General features: G+C 40.7%; 1 protein-coding gene across 4 annotated transcripts; it reads right to left on the bottom strand.

Moving 5' to 3' along the window:
- Nucleotides 1-2,508: 2,508 nt before the first annotated feature.
- LOC100567771 (zinc finger protein 239) lies at nucleotides 2,509-17,244 on the bottom strand. 4 transcript variants are annotated; one of them, XM_062973726.1, is made up of 2 exons: nucleotides 17,119-17,244; nucleotides 2,509-8,216 (listed from the first exon to the last, which is right to left on the bottom strand). In XM_062973726.1, the coding sequence occupies exons 1-2, from the start codon at nucleotides 17,176-17,178 to the stop codon at nucleotides 7,044-7,046; spliced, it is 1,233 nt and encodes a 410-aa protein (XP_062829796.1). In that variant the 5' UTR covers nucleotides 17,179-17,244; the 3' UTR covers nucleotides 2,509-7,043. The 4 variants fall into 4 exon arrangements, with proteins under 4 accessions (XP_062829796.1, XP_062829797.1, XP_016847276.1 ...); XM_062973727.1 differs by having other exon boundaries at nucleotides 2,509-8,213; nucleotides 17,119-17,242; XM_016991787.2 differs by lacking the exon at nucleotides 17,119-17,244 and adding an exon at nucleotides 14,586-14,971.

The following is a 17,244-nucleotide window of genomic DNA, read 5'->3' as shown; positions in this document are numbered from 1 at the left end:
GAGGCCTTGATATTCTAGGTTATATGGCTGTGTGGAAAGGCCCCACAAATGTTTTGAGATTACTGTGAGTTTTCCTGGCTCTGTGGCCATGTTCCAGAAGCGTTCTCTGCTGACATTTCGCCCACATCTATGGCAGGCATCCTCAGAGGTTGAGAGGTCTGTTGGAAACTAGGCAAGTGGGATTATATATCTGTGGAATGCCCAGGGTGGGAGAAAGAACTCTTGTATGTTTGAGGCAAGTGTGAGTGTTGCAGTTGACCACCTTGATTAGTATTGAATGGCCTTGCAGCTTCAAAGGGTTATAATATTATAATACATTGTATATACATGTAATATTAATAATAATATTATGATGTAATACAATGTAATAATAATTATAATTGACTATTATAATTGTATATTTATATTACATGCAATATTACTAATAATATTGCGATATAGTTGTATAATATAATATATTGTATGTATATATACTTGTAAACCGCCCTGAGTCCCCTTCGGGGTGAGAAGGGCGGTATATAAATGTCGCAAATAAATAAATAAATAAATAAAGGCTGGGTGCTTCCTGTCTTGGGGGATCCTTTGTTGGGAGGTGTTAGCTGGCCCTGATTGTTTCAAGTCTGGAATTCCTCTGTTTTCTGAGTGGTGTTCTTTATTTACTGTCCTGATTTTAGAGTTTTTTTTAATACTGGTAGCCAGATTTTGTTCATGGTTTCCTCTTTCTGTTGAAATTGTCCACATGCTTGTGCATTTCAGTAGCTTCTCTCTGTAGTCTGACATAGTGGTTGTTAGAGTAGTCCAGCATTTGTGTTCTCAAATAATAACTCAACCAGAGAAGTCAGCCATAGCAGATCACTTGATAAACTAACCTAGACACAGCATATTATTTATCCACGTGGACAATTTGAAAGTTTATGCTACCAATTTCATTCTCTCATTGTCTAAGGTGCTACAAGATCAATTTTCATACTGATATTCCATACTAACATGGCCATGTCTTTGAATAAGGGATGATATACTGCAAAATATCTGAAAGACATAGCTATGTCCTCAGATCAGAACTAGTGCAATCTGCATTTGTGATTTAAAAGGAACAAAAATGGGATTATAATATGTACTTTGAAATGCGGCCTTTCAGCAAATACGTTTAGCATTCTATTTCTTTGTAGGACATACCGTATTTATTTTAAGATTCATTTCATTGTTCTTCACTTAAACATTTTGGGAGTCAATGACCATACTAAATTATTACAAATACTAGAATGAAATTCGGTATATCCATCCAGAGCATTTTGCATTTCAAGTGTGAAAGCTGGCTTGATGTCACACGAAGCAGTTATTTTTGAAGCAGAACAGCATTGTACTATAACTTCTCTCAAACTAGACCAGGGGTACTCAAACTTTTAAAGCTGAGGGCTGGTTCATGGTCCCTCAGATTATTGGAGGGGGACTATAGTTTGAAAAACACATGAACAAATTCCTATTCACACTGAACATATCCTGTTTGTAGTGCAAAAAAACCATGAAAGAACAATACAATATTTACAACGAAGAACAATTTTAACCAACATAAACTTACCAGTATTTCAATGTGAAGCGTGTACCTACTTTTTTGGCTGATGAGATAGTCAAGATAATTAGCAGTGTTGTTATTGTGTGCCTTAGGGAATCCCTAAGTCTAAAGTTTAGGTGGGGGCCAGGTAAATGACCTTGGAGGGCTGCATCTGGTCCATGAGCCTTAGTTTGGGAACCCCGATCTAGACATTATACTCCTATTGTGGCAGTCTAGAAGTGCATTGGCTTTTGCAGCAGTCACATCACACTGTTTACTCATGTTCAGCATATGGCCTACTAAAACTTCTAGATTCCTTTCACATGGACTGTTTTTCAAGCCAGCTTCTGGGAATTGTAATAAAATATGAGAGAGAGAAATAACCTGTGATTATATATTATTATTATTTAAAGATAACCTAATCTTCCCTCTGGTGGCTCAGTGTGTTAAAGTGCTGAGCTGCTGAACTTGCAGACCGAAAGGTCACAGGTTCAAATCCCAGGAGCGGAGTGAGCTCCTGCTGCTAGCTCCAGCTTCTGCCAACCTAGCAGTTCGAAAACATGCAAATGTAAGTAGATCAATAGGTACCGCTCTGGCGGGAAGGTAACGGCACTCCATGTAGTCATACCGGCCACATGACCTTGGAGGTGTCTATAGACAACGTCGGCTCTTCGGCTTAGAAATGGAGATGAGCACCAACCGCCAGAGTCGGACACGACTGGACTTAACGTCAGGGGAAACCCTTACCTTTACCTTTAACCTTCCCTCATAACTTTAATCTCACTAGTGTTGTTGTAATGTTTCAAATGCTTTGGTTAATACAACTACAAGCAGCATTTCTTCTTTTAAGCATAATATCCTTGTATCCCCACTGCATTTTACACCATATATAATTTTTCTACATGTCACAAGTAATCAATAAGTCCCCAGGGGGAGAAAGAAGTTTCAACTCATAATTTACATGTTCCCCGAAGCACTCTATTTATTTATTTACTTTAAAGAACAACATCCAACATATGCAATCCCAAATACTCTTTTTTAGAAGTGAGCCCCACTCAATCATGGGACTAACTTCTGTGTGAATCTGCAAAGGGTTGCACTGCATTGTGAAATGTCTATCGAGCATACGTTTTATGCATACTTTGGGGATGCAACTTTTTTTGGTGTTCAGAATAAAAGATAATCAACAACAACAACAACATTGCTTTCTTATATTGGAAGTAGAAAACTATCAATTACATTTTCTGAGAAAAAGAAAACACAGCAGGCAAAAAAGAGTACCTAATTAAAATTACAGGCATACTTCGGTTAACAAAGCCTCTGACAAAGAAGCTTCTTTTTCCAAAGGGTTTTTATTCTGTCAGGCCCTGCGTTTCCTTTTTGTCTAACTGGAAGTTTTTATAGCAGCATCCACACTCGGAGGATGGTAGAGGAAGGCTGAAGAAACAGACCTTCTGTGTCAGTTTGCAGCAAACCATGCAATACATGAACTGAGAAGGCGGATTCTGCTCTAGTCATGGAATTAAAGAGTTAGAAGAGACCACTAAAGCCATCTAATCCAACCCCATTCCATGCAGGAACATAGAATCAAAGCACCCCCAATAGATGGCTATCTAGCCTCTGCTTAATTGTTGCTGCATGTGCCTAACTACAACAGGTAAAGTAAACAGCAGCTGCCCCAAGAGCCCCTTGTTAGTATGAGTGAACAGCAAAATAAAGCCAAGGAGATCAGGTAAGTTGTCTCACCAAGTTCTATCAACACATTAAAGAAGCAGATCTATACATGTGGACACCAGAATAGAATCATAAAAGTGGAGGCTGCTGAATATTTAAAATCATCCTTTGGTACATTTGGATGGTGCTTTCAAATGGTCTCCAGAAAGGCTAAATGGTTGTTTCTGCAAGGATGACATTTAAAAAAAAAATCATGTCAGAAGCAACTTTTCTGGTGTGAGAGAATTGACTGTCTATAGAGATATTGCCCAGGGGATACCCAGATGCGTTACCATTCTGCTGGGAGGCTTCTCTCATGTCCCCGCAAGCTAGAGCCGACAGATGGGAGCTCACCCTGTCTCACAGATTCTAACAAGCAACCTTCAGACCAGCAACACAACCTTGAGGTCAGCAGTCCAGCCAGCACAAGTTTAACCCATTACGCCATGGCGGCTCACGGATCACCTGATCTGGTTGTTTCAGTTTCAGCTGTCCATGGCTGTAAATTTGAATGAAAACTTCGCTGAAACACATTAAACTATTATCCCTTTTTATGGTGTAGAAACCAACTGCTTTCTATGCTATTTCTGTTCTTGGAACAAGTTTTTCTGTTAAGCAATATTGCTCAGGAACCTACCTACTTCATTCACTGAAGGTGCACCTACATTGTACAATTAATGCAATTTGACACCACTAGCAGCCACGGCTGAATGCCATGGAGCCCTGGGAGGTGTAATTTTGCAAGTTCTTTAGCTCTCCTGGCCAAAAAATGCTGTTGCCTCACCAAACTACAAGTTCCAGGATTTCATAGCATTGAGCTATGACAGTTAAACTGCATTCATTCTACAATGTAGAATGCACTCTAAAAGCACCCTGGTGTAAATTGGCACATACATACACTGTATGACCACTCCATGCAATTAAAATGGCCTAAGATGGAGATCAGGAACATGCCTATTATTCTACGCTCTCTTCTGCAGTGAGGGACTATTTCTACACAAGTAGCTCCCACACAGTTCTTTGCATCAGCAGCAGAAACTGGCAGATCTTTCAAGTCTATTTCTAATAGTTCCCTCCTTCTCATATGTTCATGCTCTCAGGGGTTTTTATTGGGGAATCCACAAATATTTTCAATGCATTTTAAATGGATGCATCAATTGACACATGCCCTGATGGATTACTGCATGGGACCATACTTTACATAAAACTTATTTTTCTTTCTTTCCATCAGGGCCTGCATTGTGTAAATGTATGAATTTCTGGCTGCAAATTGCATTAGGTGTTTTCCAGTCCAGAATATGTAGTTGAGGTTAATGTATATACATTTTGAGGGCTGAAAGAATTCATTTCTTACTCCCCTTATCCCAGTGGGAATGAATTAAAAATGCTCCCCAAAAGTTACAGGTTACAATGTATAAGGGCCAAGTGACAAGAATTCAAGGGAGAGAATATGTGCAACAGGCTAGCTACAAGTAGAATATATTATGAAATTTACCAACATTTTCTCATTCCAGGACCTTTAACATAATCCCAAGCCTGGGATGAAAATAACAACATTAATGTGCCAAAACTTCTGACACAATAGATTGTTGCTATCTGTATAACAACCTTGCAAAGTAGTTGAATATCATTATCCCCATATTACAAATGAGGGTAGACCTGAATATGAAAAAGAGGCCCTTGCTTAAGTGAATATGACAAAATAAAATCTAATTTATAGAATTGGCTGGAGAGTTTTTGGAATTTTAGTCTCAAAAAGGAACTTCTCTGAAGGTCTGGAACCAAATAAACCAATGTTTTTCTAATTTACATCTATTTCCTAACCACATCCCTGCCATTTGGGACAATCCCATAATTTTCTATAAGCTCCACTAAAAAGCGGGGGAAATTACATTGCAATTTTAAAGCTCTGCTGATGTCACATGAGCCTAAAATACATGCTACAAGCCCCGTATGTTCTCAAGCATGTCAAACAGGGCCTTTTTATAGCGATTCCTCTCCTTGGCTGCTTCTGAGAGTCCACTGGGATATTACAATATATCTAATAGATTGGCGGGGGTTGAAGTTTGAATAGGCCAACATGTCTAACAATGAGTTAGACCACTGGTCCATTTATTCTAGTAGTGTCTATTATGAAGGACTGGAGCATTCCAGGACAAAGGTCTTTCTTGGCTCTACTGAGATATTCTAATCTGGAAAAAACTGACAAAACTCAGGACTTTCTACATCATGAGTGTTTCTCAACCTGTGGGTTTACCAGTTTACAGCTGGTAAACTGGCTAGGATTTCTCAAGAGTTGTAGGCCAAAACACCTGGGGACCCACAGGTTGAGAACCACTGTTCTACATGGAATCATAGATTTGGATAAGACCATATGGGCCATCCAGTTTGACCCCCTACTATGCAGGAAAAGCACAATCAAAGTATCCATGACAGATGACCATCCAACCTCTGTTTAAAAGCTTCCAAGGAAGGAGCTCCCACCACACTCAGAGGCAGAGAGTTCCACTGCTGAACAGCTCTTACAGACAGGAAGTTCTTCCTAATGTTCAGGTGGAATCTCCTTTCCTGTAATTTGAACCCATTGCACCGAGTCCTAGTTTCCAGGGCAGCAGAAAACAAACCTGTTCCCTCTTCCGTATGGCATCCCATCACATATTTGTACATGGCTATCATGTCTTCTCTCAACTTTCTCTTCTGCAGGCTAAACATACCCAGTTTTTCAAGGTTCTCTTCATGGGGATTTATGGTCTCCAGACCTTTGATCATTTTAGTTGCCCTCTTCTGAACACCTTCCAGCTTGTCAGTATCTCTTTTGAACTGTGGTGCCCAGAATTGGACACAATATTCCAGATGAGGTCTGACCAAAGCAGAATACAGAAGTACCATGACTTCTCTTGATCTAGACACTATGTATAGTAAGTACTCTCTAATACCAGCAAATAACCTCCTCTCCTACAAATTTGTGAGACCTCCACAACCAAGTTATAAAGTGTTAGCATAATGCAGGATTCAAGCCAACAAATGCTAAGGCCACCCAGAAGGCACATCAGACCTGGTCTTAATTGACTTTTTGGCCTACAACCCTGCTATAAATAGAGTAAAAAAGTATTGAAAGTGATAACTGTCTTAGTCTTTTAAAATAAAAAGAGACATATAGGAATCCAGACTAACTGGGAAGTAAATGAGATTATCTTGCATGCAGCTTCCCACCCACTGTAGAGGAACAAAATGAGAGCACAGCATAAGTCCACTGGATGATGCAGGGCGTTTTATGCACTAATAGAGTAGAAAGAAAGGAGTATCTCATCATCATCACAGAACTTGATATCAGTATTGTTCAGTCAGTCTTTTTTCATCCTTTCACCACTACTCAACAAAATGTCTGAGAATTTGTTAAAAACCAGTTAGTTAACTTGAAGAACTCTGGATGAAGCAATCCATGTCCAATCAATGAATGTAGAAACATGTCTGAAAGCTGATGGCCTAAAGATTAAAAGCAATAATAATCAGTAAAAATAAAAGAGTTCTGATGTGCCATGGAAAATTCTAGGACCCAGTTATGAAATTGGTAGAGGAAAAAGAAACCTGGATGGCAGATCCTAACTAGCCCCATAAAAAAATTAAAGGCATATAGGCCCTTATTTCAGATGAGATAATTACTGTATACCTATGAGGGGAAGATGAAAAACACTAATTACTTGGGACACTTGGCTTTCTTTCTTGTATATGAACTGTTACTATGGAGCTGAACTCCCACAGAACCACTATTTAAAAATTACCCATTGTGGACTTTGTTATGCCTAGTCAGATGCGAGTTCCGATAAAATGTCTTCCCACATTTGAGGCACATATATGGTCTCACTCCGGTGTGAATTTGTTCATGCTTCTTAAGACATGCGCGTTGGCTAAAACATTTCCCACACTCCTGGCATTTGTAGGGCTTCTCTCCTGTGTGAATTCTCTGATGCTGGATCAAATCTGCGATCCCCCGGTACCTCTTCCCACACTCAGAGCACAGGTAAGGTTTTTCTCCGGTGTGGATCCTCTTGTGTACAACGAGGTGGGAACTCTGGGAGAAACACTCCCCACACTCGCCGCAAATATAAGGTTTTTCTGCTGTGTGTATTCTCAAGTGTCTGATGAGATGAGAGCTGACCAAGAAGCCTTTCAGGCAGACAGGGCATCCAAACGGTTTCTCTCCGGTGTGAATTCTCTGGTGGGCAACAAGATTAGAGCTCACGCTGAAGCTCTTTCCACAATCGGGGCACTTATACGGCTTCTCTCCAGTGTGTATCCTCTGATGTGCAATGAGGGTTGAGCTTTGAGAAAAGCTTTTCCCGCACTCAGGGCATGTGTAAGGTTTCTCTCCCGCATGGATCCTTTGGTGCTTCACCAGGGCTGAGCTATCACTGAAGGGTTTCAAGCATTCACGGCAAACATATGGCTTTTCTCCAGTGTGGGTTCTTCGGTGCCTGATAAGGGGTGAACACCGCTTGAAGACTTTCTCACAGTCAGGACACTTATAAATTCTTCCTGGCTTCTGGGTCTGCTTGGGCTCCCCTGCAGTTCTCGATCGCGGCACAGCTCTACGTCTTTCCTTTGGAACAAATACTTGGGTTTCAGGGCCAGGCTCGAGGTCAAATGGTTCTTCATCCCCACGAATCTGGAAAACATTTATTTCATATTCTCCCAGAAAGGGCTCGCTTTCTTCAGGCTGTTCATGAATTACCAGTGGAAAGCTCTCCTCTTCGTTCACCAGGTTCACCTCTTCTTCTTCTTCTTCTTCTTCTTGAATTATCACCTCTTCGTCCAGCAGCTCTGTCTCATAGTCCTCTGTGAGGATCACTTTTTCTATTATCAGGTTATCATCTTCCTCCTCCTCTTCCTCTTCTTGAATAATCAAGTCTTCTTTGATCAGGTAGTCTTCGTTTCTCATCATCTCTACCTGCTGGAGCAAAACAACACTTGTATCATGGAAATGCAAAAAAAAAGTCCCTAAATACTTCACATTGTTTTTCAGAAAACAAAATTAATCATGAGAAGCAGGGTTCCTCATATGAAAGAGGGACTATAGTTAGAGGTTGCATTGTGTGTGTCAGGAGCAACTTGAGAAACTGCAAGTCGCTTCTGGTGAGACAGAAATGGCCGTCTGCAAGGACGTTGCCCAGGGGAGGCCCAGATGTTTGATGTTTTACCATCCCATGTGAGGCTTCTCTCATGTCCCCAAATGGGGAGCTGGAGCTGACAGAGGGAGCTCATCTCACTCTTCCCGGATTTGAACTGCCGACCTTTCGGTCAGCAGTTCTGCCATTACGCCACCAGGGTTGTCAGAGGTGTTAGCTGGAGTTATAACTCCCCTGAAACGCAGGTTCACAGACTGGGGGTATTCTGGATTCGACTCTGAACCTTGCAGGGGCATGATCCCTGTCATCAGGCAGATGTTTTCTAGACTTTTTTCCCATACTATGGCCAAATTATAACAGCTATCCAGTGGCATTTTGTGTTTAGTAGGTCCTAATAAGAAGTTTCACATTAGTACCAGGCATGCCCTGTTCTCATAGCTATTTGGATGGGGGATTGGTCACACCAAAGCAATCTTAATTTCTGTATTTGGTTCTGCTCTATATAACGTAAGGGATACATCTTACAATAGCCTCATTTGGAATGTGTGTCTGCACCCCAGCCCTGGAGAGCCACAGACAGTTCTCTGGGATTAGGGGGCAAGGACCACTATGAAAAAAAAGTGAATAAAGAAATAGCTTTTTTTTAACCTGGCACTTTATGATCAATGTCCATTAGAAGCTAGTCACAGAATCGCCTTGAAGGACCTAGAGATTCCTAAGTAGTGTTCTCTATAGACATCTCTAGGTCCTATAGCATGACTTGAGAAGTTGACTACAGAGTCCCACTGGAGGACCTAGAGATTACTAGATCGAACATTTTAAATCAAATCTCTGAATAATCAAACCCTCAAAAGTCAAACCTGCAAACGTGGAGGGATTATTATATTTATCTAGCCATAGGAATTGGGAACACCAGTTCTGGAAAACAGAGTGGCAAATGTTTTCTTTAGGGTTCTTATTCTACCAAACTGCTGCAAAGGGATGCTGGAATTCATATCCTAAAGGCCTATACTGATTTATTGTAGACAATTAGCTGCTGCATTCATCATCAATAAAGCTAACTATCAGGCTGCCAGTCTGTTTCCAGACACATGGAGAGAAAAAGCAGAATATAAATAAACATGGTAACAACAACAACAACAACAACAACAACAACAACAACTCCTCTATATATCAGTGGTGTGTATCAGTCTTCAGTACCAAAGACTGGCGGAGACATTGGTGCATCTATACTGTAGGATTAATGCTGTTTGAGATCACTTTAACTGTGATGGCTCAATACTATGGAATCATGAAAACTGTAGGTTTACAAAGTCTTTAGCATGCTCTGCCAAATAGTGCTTGTGCATCACCAAGCTACGTCTCCCAGGATCCCAAAGCAGTGAGCCATGACAATTAAAGTGGTCTCAAACTGCATCAATTCTACAGTATAGATGCAACCCTTAACACACAGCCACTTCCAGCTGAGAACAGCCCTTTTGCTGAGGATGCAATGAACTCAACAAGAGACTGCTTGGACACAGAAGTGCACCATCAATCATTGAACCAGGACCTTCTGTCTCTGTAGTTTCCTCTTCGCAACTGTATGGGATGTGATAAAATGAAAAGAGGCAGTTAGTCATATGTTACCCAGGGCAGTTCCCAGTATCTATTTGCACACAGGTCCTCTTCTACCTTTTACATACTATACTAACCCAAACTTCCAATAAGCACACTCATTACAGAAAAGAAACAAGTATCTCTGAGCATAGACATTAAGCATTATTTCTTCCCCCAAAAGGAAGGAAACTCAAACAAAGGAATGCCAATTATCCCTTCCAGATGGTACTTCATCTCCTCTAAGCCCCAGCCAACAGCTTCAGTCATGAAGAATACTGGGAGGTGTAATCCAACAACTTTGAGAGGCAGAGATGCTGTTCACTCCTTATTTAAATCACGCTGCCACAACAATAAGTTCACAACATAAGCTCCCCAACCCTAGGGGACTACCCTCCCAATAAAGAGCCCTGTTCTTCAGACAATTTTCTTTGCACCTCTAGCAGTGCAGTGAGACATTGAAAAACTCTTCGCATACCCAGGGACTCTTGTATTTGCTGTTTCTATTCCCTTTATAAATTTGCCTGCCTCTCTTCTTTGGATGCCGAAATAGGATTCCAAATGCTCAACTGAAATTTATTAGTAGAAATTTGGGGACTAAACCAAAATTTCATTGAGAGAAGGACTGCATTCTGATCTTTTAGTGCAATTGCCTCCCTGAATATTTGTGGACTTTTATTTCCCTTTTGGTTTTGAAAATCTGAATTCGACACTTGGAAATTTAGTTTGACAGCTGTTTTGTAGTCTTGTATATTTTGACGGCATGGATTGGTCTGGTTGTTTTGTGATTTTGTTCTGCACTATACCTGAGCAATTTGTTTTCCTAGATTGTATTGTACAATCTTGTGCTTTGTCATTCTTCCTTCCCTCTGTATGTGCATGTGTTTACAGTGGGCCCTTGGTATCTGTTCCAGGGCTTTCTGTGAATACAAAAATATACTCAAGTCCCCTTATATACAACAGCATAGTAAAATGGTGTTCTTTATACAGAATGGCAAAACCAAAGTTTGCTCTTTAGGATTTTTAAACATATTGTTAAGTATCGTGGAAATTTGAGGTTGCAGAATCTATAGATACAAAGGGCCATCTTGTGTACATATACTTTAGATTGCATACCTTTGGAAGCACTGTTTTGGGCTATTTTACTGTATAACACCCTGTACATTAAATATATATATATATGTGTCATGATAATAATTCCCCCTTCCAACATTTCTATTAATCCTCCTGCTGAAGGTCTGGCCCTGTCACCATTGAAGGCCCCTCACCAGCTTCATTGAAAGAAAACTCTATGGAGTTCAAGGAGACCAATGCACTTATATTAAATGTGAACAGAGGACATAAATACAGCCAATGAGCTATCTTGGAGATGGGACCCAAGTCTAAACACATTGATGTTTCACAGAAACCTTAAAGCATGAAGGTCATTTGAAACACATTATTTTTAATCATGTTATGCATGCAAAAAATGTGGTATATATTGAACCATCAGTAAAGCAAAGTGGTCACTATCTCAGCCATCCAGATAGGTAAGTTTGGAGCACAGCTGTCCCTCTATGTCCACAGATTTTGCACCCACAGATTCAAACATTCATGGTTTGAAAACATTCTTAGTAACATCCAAAACCCAAACCTTAGCCTTATATATTAGATATTTCTAAATGTATATTAGAGATCTCTGAATGTATATTAGATACCTCCTAAAGTATATTAGATATCTCCAAATGTATATCTCCAGATGCATATTAGGTATCCAAATGTATATCAGAGATCTCTGTATGTATATTATTAAGAGATCTCCAAATGTATATTAATTAGAGATCTCCAAATGCATGTTAGTTACCTCCTAAAGTATATTAAATATATCCAAATGTATATTAGATATCTCCAAATGTTTATCTCTGGATGCATATTAGATGTCTCTGAATGTATATTACTTCATATCTCTAAATTAACATTGGATATCTCCAAATATATATTAAATACATCCTAAAGTATATTAGATATCTCAAAATGTATATTAGAAACCTCCAAATGATATTATCGATATCTCTGAATGCATATTAGATGCCTCCAAATGTATATTACTAGAAGATATCTAAATGTATATTAGATATCTCCAAATGTACATTAGATATCTCTGAATGTGTATTAGGCATCTCCAAATGCGTATTAGATATTTCTGAATGTGTATTAGAGGCCTCTGAAAGTATATTACTAGATATCTCCAAATACACATTAAATATCACCAAATGTATATTAGATATCTCCAAATGTATATTAGATATCTCCTAATACATATTAGATGCCTCCCAATATATATTATTAGATAGCTCTGAATGCACGTTAGATATCTCCGCATATATATTAAATATCTCCTAAAGTATATTAGATAGCTCCAAATGTATATTAGAAACCTCCAAGTGGGTATTAGATATCTCCAAATGTATATTAGATATCTCCAAATGTATTATTAGATATCTCCTACAGTATCAGATATCTCCTAATACATATTAGATAACTCTGAATGTATATTACTAGATAGCTCCGAATGCATGTTAGATATCTCCAAATACAGTAGTCTCTCACTTATCCAAGCTAAACGGGCCAGCAGAAGCTTGGATAAGCGAATATCTAGGATAATAAGGAGGGATTAAGGAAAAACCTATTAAACATCAAATTAGGTTATGATTTTACAAATTAAGCACCAAAACTTCATGTTATACAACAAATTTGACAGAAAAAGTAGTTCAATACGCAGTAATGTTATGTTATAATTACTGTATTTATGAATTTAGCACCAAAATATCACGATATATTGAAAATATTGACTACAAAAATGGCTTGGATTATCCAGAGGCTTGGATAAGCGAGGCTTGGATAAGTGAGACTCTACTGTATATATTAAATATCTCCTAAAGTATATTAGGTATCTCCAAATGTAGATTAGATATCTGTGCCTTGAGTCCCCTGCGGGGTAGAGAAAGGCGGGATATAAATAGGGTAAAAAAATACAATAAATCTATATTAAATGTCTCCAAATGTATATTTGATACTGTCAAATGTATACCAGGCATCTCCGAATGTGTATTAGGCATCTCCAAATACATATTTGATGTCTCCGAATGTGTATTCAATGTCTCTGAATGTAGATTAGATTCTCTGAACATGTAGTTGACATCTCTGAATGCAGGCCTGGTCAAACTTGAGCCCTCCAGGTGCTTTAACACACTGAGCCATAACACACTGAGTATATAAGACATAGGGCCCCTGGTGGTGGCGAAGTGTGTTAAAGCGCTGAGCTGCTGAACTTGCAGACCAAAAGGTCCCAGGTTCAAATCCCAGGAGCGGAATGAGCGCCCGCTGTTAGCCCCAGCTTCTGCCAATCTAGCAGTTCGAAAACATGCAAATGTGAGTAGATCAATAGGTACCGCTCCGACGGGAAAGTAACGGCGTTCCATGTAGTCATGCCGGCCACATGACCTTGGAGGTGTCTACAGACAACGCCGGCTTTTCGGCTTAGAAATGGAGATGAGCACCAACCCCCAGAATCGGACACGACTGGACTTAATGTCAGGGGAAACCTTTACCTTTAACCTTCCCTCATAACTTTAACCTCACTAGTGTTGTTGTAACCTTTCAAATACCTTGGTTAATACAACTACAAGCAGCATTTCTTCTTTTAAGCATAATATCCTTGTATCCCCACTGCATTTTATACCACATTAGGTAGGTACCTCTGGATGTATATTAGAGATACAGTAGAGTCTCACTTATCCAAGCTAAACGGGCCGGCAGAAGCTTGGATAAGCGAATATCTTGGATAATAAGGAGGGATTAAGGAAAAGCCTATTAAACATCAAATTAGGTTATGATTTTACAAATTAAGCACCAAAACATCATGTTATACAACACATTTGACAGAAATGTTAGTTCAATACGCAGTAATGTTATGTTGTAATTACTGTATTTGCGAATTTAGCACCAAAATATCACGATATATTGAAAACATTGACGACAAAAATGGGTTGGATTATCCAGAAGCTTGGATAAGCGAGGCTTGGATAAGTGAGACTCTACTGTATCTGTAAATGTGCATTTGATATCTCCGGATGTGTATCAGACATCTCCTAACGGTATATTAGACATCTTATATACAATGTATATTCCAAAATCTCTCTGAATGTGTATTAGGCATTTCCGAATGTATCTTCAAATGCACGCTAGACATCTCCTAATGGTATATCAGACATCTTATGTAGAATGTAGATCCCAAAACCTTGGGTTTCTGAGACACCCGAAATCCTAAATCCCAATTACGTCTGATCCCAGGCCTTTTGGGGGATAAAAGGCCTACTCGACCTTATTTTCTCCTGCTCCTTTGATATACTGTCTCTGATTCTTCCTTATGGGGGAATCTCTTTATTGAGGCTCCAAAGTCAAATGGCTGCCTTGGACAGGAGTCAAGTCCTCGCTTGGGTCGGGGCTGGATCCCAACCCGGCTCCCTTTTAAAGGGAGCAGGCAAGGGATCAGAGAGGGATCCCTACTCGATGCTGGGCGGCGAAGGCCTGCTCCGCCTCCATGCTGGCTTGCTTACCTTCCAAGCGGCGAACCCACTCCAGCCTCGGCCCTTTTGTTCTCGCCTTCCTCGGCTTTCTCCTCCCTCGATCTCGGGATCCCACCCACCTCCACGCCGTGATCCAGCCCCTTCCTGGGTGGGAGGCCTTCGCCAGAGACCCTGCTCTCTCTGCGTCTCTGCCTGGCGATGAATGGAGAGGAAGCCGCAGCTTGACGTCTGTCTCCCTCCTTCCTTCCTTCCTTCCTTCCTTCCTTCTTCCCTCCCTCCTCCTTTCCTCGTCCTTCCTTCAGCCTTTTTGGAGCCGACATTTTGAGGCAGAGATTTGGCCAGGGTTTCCCCACACCAATCTAGTCAGGAATAAAGCCATTCCCTTCATCAAAGGCCTCCCTATCCAGGCGAATAAACACACTCACCCTATTCATTTCAACAAAGCATCTTCTAGACCTAGGCCTCGGCAAACTTGGGCCCTCCAGGCGTTTTGGACTCCAACTCCCACAATTCCTAACAGCCGGGAGGCTGTTAGGAATTGTGGGAGTTGGAGTCCAAAACGCCTGGAGGGCCCAAGTTTGCCTAGGCCTGGTCCATGTTTGCTCTCTGGCAGGAATTATGGGCCTTGCCTAAATGACAACTCCCAGGGTATTGTAATATTGAGCAATGATGCTGCTGGTTTAAGGTAAAGGTAAAGGTTCTCCCCTGATATTAAATCTAGTCATATCTGACTCTGGGGGTTGGTGCTCATCTCCATTTCTAAGCCAAAGAGCCGGCGTTGTCCATAGGTTAAGCAGGGGCTGGATGGCCATCTGTCGGGGGTGCTTTGAATGCGATTCCCTGCTTCTTGACGGGGTTGGACTGGATGGCCCATGAGGTCTCTTCCAACTCTACTATTCTATGATTCTATGATTCATGTGGCCAGCATGACTTCCTGGGGCACTGTTACCTTCCCGCCAAAGCAGTACCTATTGATCTACTCACATTTGCATGTTTTGAACTGCTGGGTTGGCAGAAGCTGGGGTTAACAGCAGGAGCTCACCCCCACTCCTCTGATTTTGAACTGCAGACCTTTTGGTCAGCAAGTTCAGCAGTTTAGCAGTTTAACCCGCTGTGTCACTGGGGGCTCCGCATTAATTCTACAGTACAGATACATCTAGAGACAGGCCCCAAAAAGTCCCGCAAAACTACAACTCCCAGGGTACAGTTTAAAAAAATGTCTCAGACACAAGCGTGTCAGATTTTGAAAATATTGATGCAGGTTAGGGCTCAGCTGCTCAGCCAACCAAGGGAGCAAAGTAGCCTTGCAGCAGCTATCCATGTTAGCAGGGCCATAGCCAGAAAAATAAATACGGTAAAGAAAATAAATAAATAAAAAATGGGGGGAGGGGGTTTTAACCTCTTTTAGCAAATCATGAAGGGTAGTTCCATAACACAAAATAATGTAGAAATCAAGACAGATAAACTTCGGTGGATACTCATGGGGATTTGGTTAACCCGTTAAAATTCATGAGTAAACCAGGTTAAAAAAAAAAACCCTGAAAAACTAGGCTACAGACCTCCATGTCAGGGATACATTCTATCTTTCCCCTTTTTATTACAAAGTAACCCCTTAATAAATGTACACTTCCCTGTGTTATCCTTATTTACTGATTCTTTGTATCCTTTTTGCCCCCTGTGTCTTTCTCCTCTTTGCCTCTTGCAGGGGCCCTGGTAACCACTTGGCCCCATAACCCCCACTGCCCTCAGAACGGGCTCCCTTCTTTCCTTCTTTCCCTCAGAACATAACCTCCCTTCATGTCAACTAATCCCGAGTCAACCCTTAATAATAATAATAATAATAATAATAATAATAATAATAATAATACTTTATTTATACCCTGCCACCATCTCCCCGCGGGGACTCGGGGCAGCTTAGATGGGGCAGCGTCCCAAACAACATAAGGACAAAATGTAAGCAACATAATACAAATCACAATATAAAAAAGATAAAACAGTAATATAATATATCAATTAAAACAACAATACAGGATTAAAAAATTACATTTAAAACACATAAATGGTAAGACTGTAATAAAAAACAGGATAGATTATTAAAAACCCTCTGGGGCTGATTAATTAATGACTGTATCTCCGAAGGCCTGCCAAAACATCCAAGTCTTCAGCTGTTTCCTGAAGGAAAACCCTTGCCCCCATGGGTACCCTGGCTCCTACGTTTGGGGGCCCCATTATCCACAGATCGCCTTTGTGTGTAATATTTATAATATTTTCTGTTTTATAAACTTTTAGAGACATGAAACCACCAAGCAAGATGGTTGACCCTGGAATTTCCTCCAGTGTTTTTCCTAGTCATCACACAACAGTGGACTCAAGCACCCATCATCTCTAGAATCAATCCATCTCTATTGATTCCCATAAGGCCAGTTGGACAGGGGACTACAGGATTCTTACGCAGGGTCGCCTGCCCTTTGTGCAGCCGCAAAAAATAACAAGTACACCAGGAGGTCCTACCCCATTCTTCCATTCTCCCCTTTCCCAAGGATGCATCATCCAATCCCCTCACCTTGGACAATATACTGATATGGGACACAACAGACAGTAGCACCAGAGGCGTTGGACTCATTCACTGAGGGCGCATGAAACAATTATACTGACAATAAAACTCATGGGACCGGTTGGCCCCTTTTTG

The sequence above is a fragment of the Anolis carolinensis genome, chromosome 2, assembly GCF_035594765.1.
Source record: "Anolis carolinensis isolate JA03-04 chromosome 2, rAnoCar3.1.pri, whole genome shotgun sequence".
NCBI lineage: Eukaryota > Metazoa > Chordata > Lepidosauria > Squamata > Dactyloidae > Anolis > Anolis carolinensis.
The sequence above is the reverse complement of the archived record's forward strand: the minus strand, read 5'-3'. Positions and strand labels throughout refer to the sequence as shown.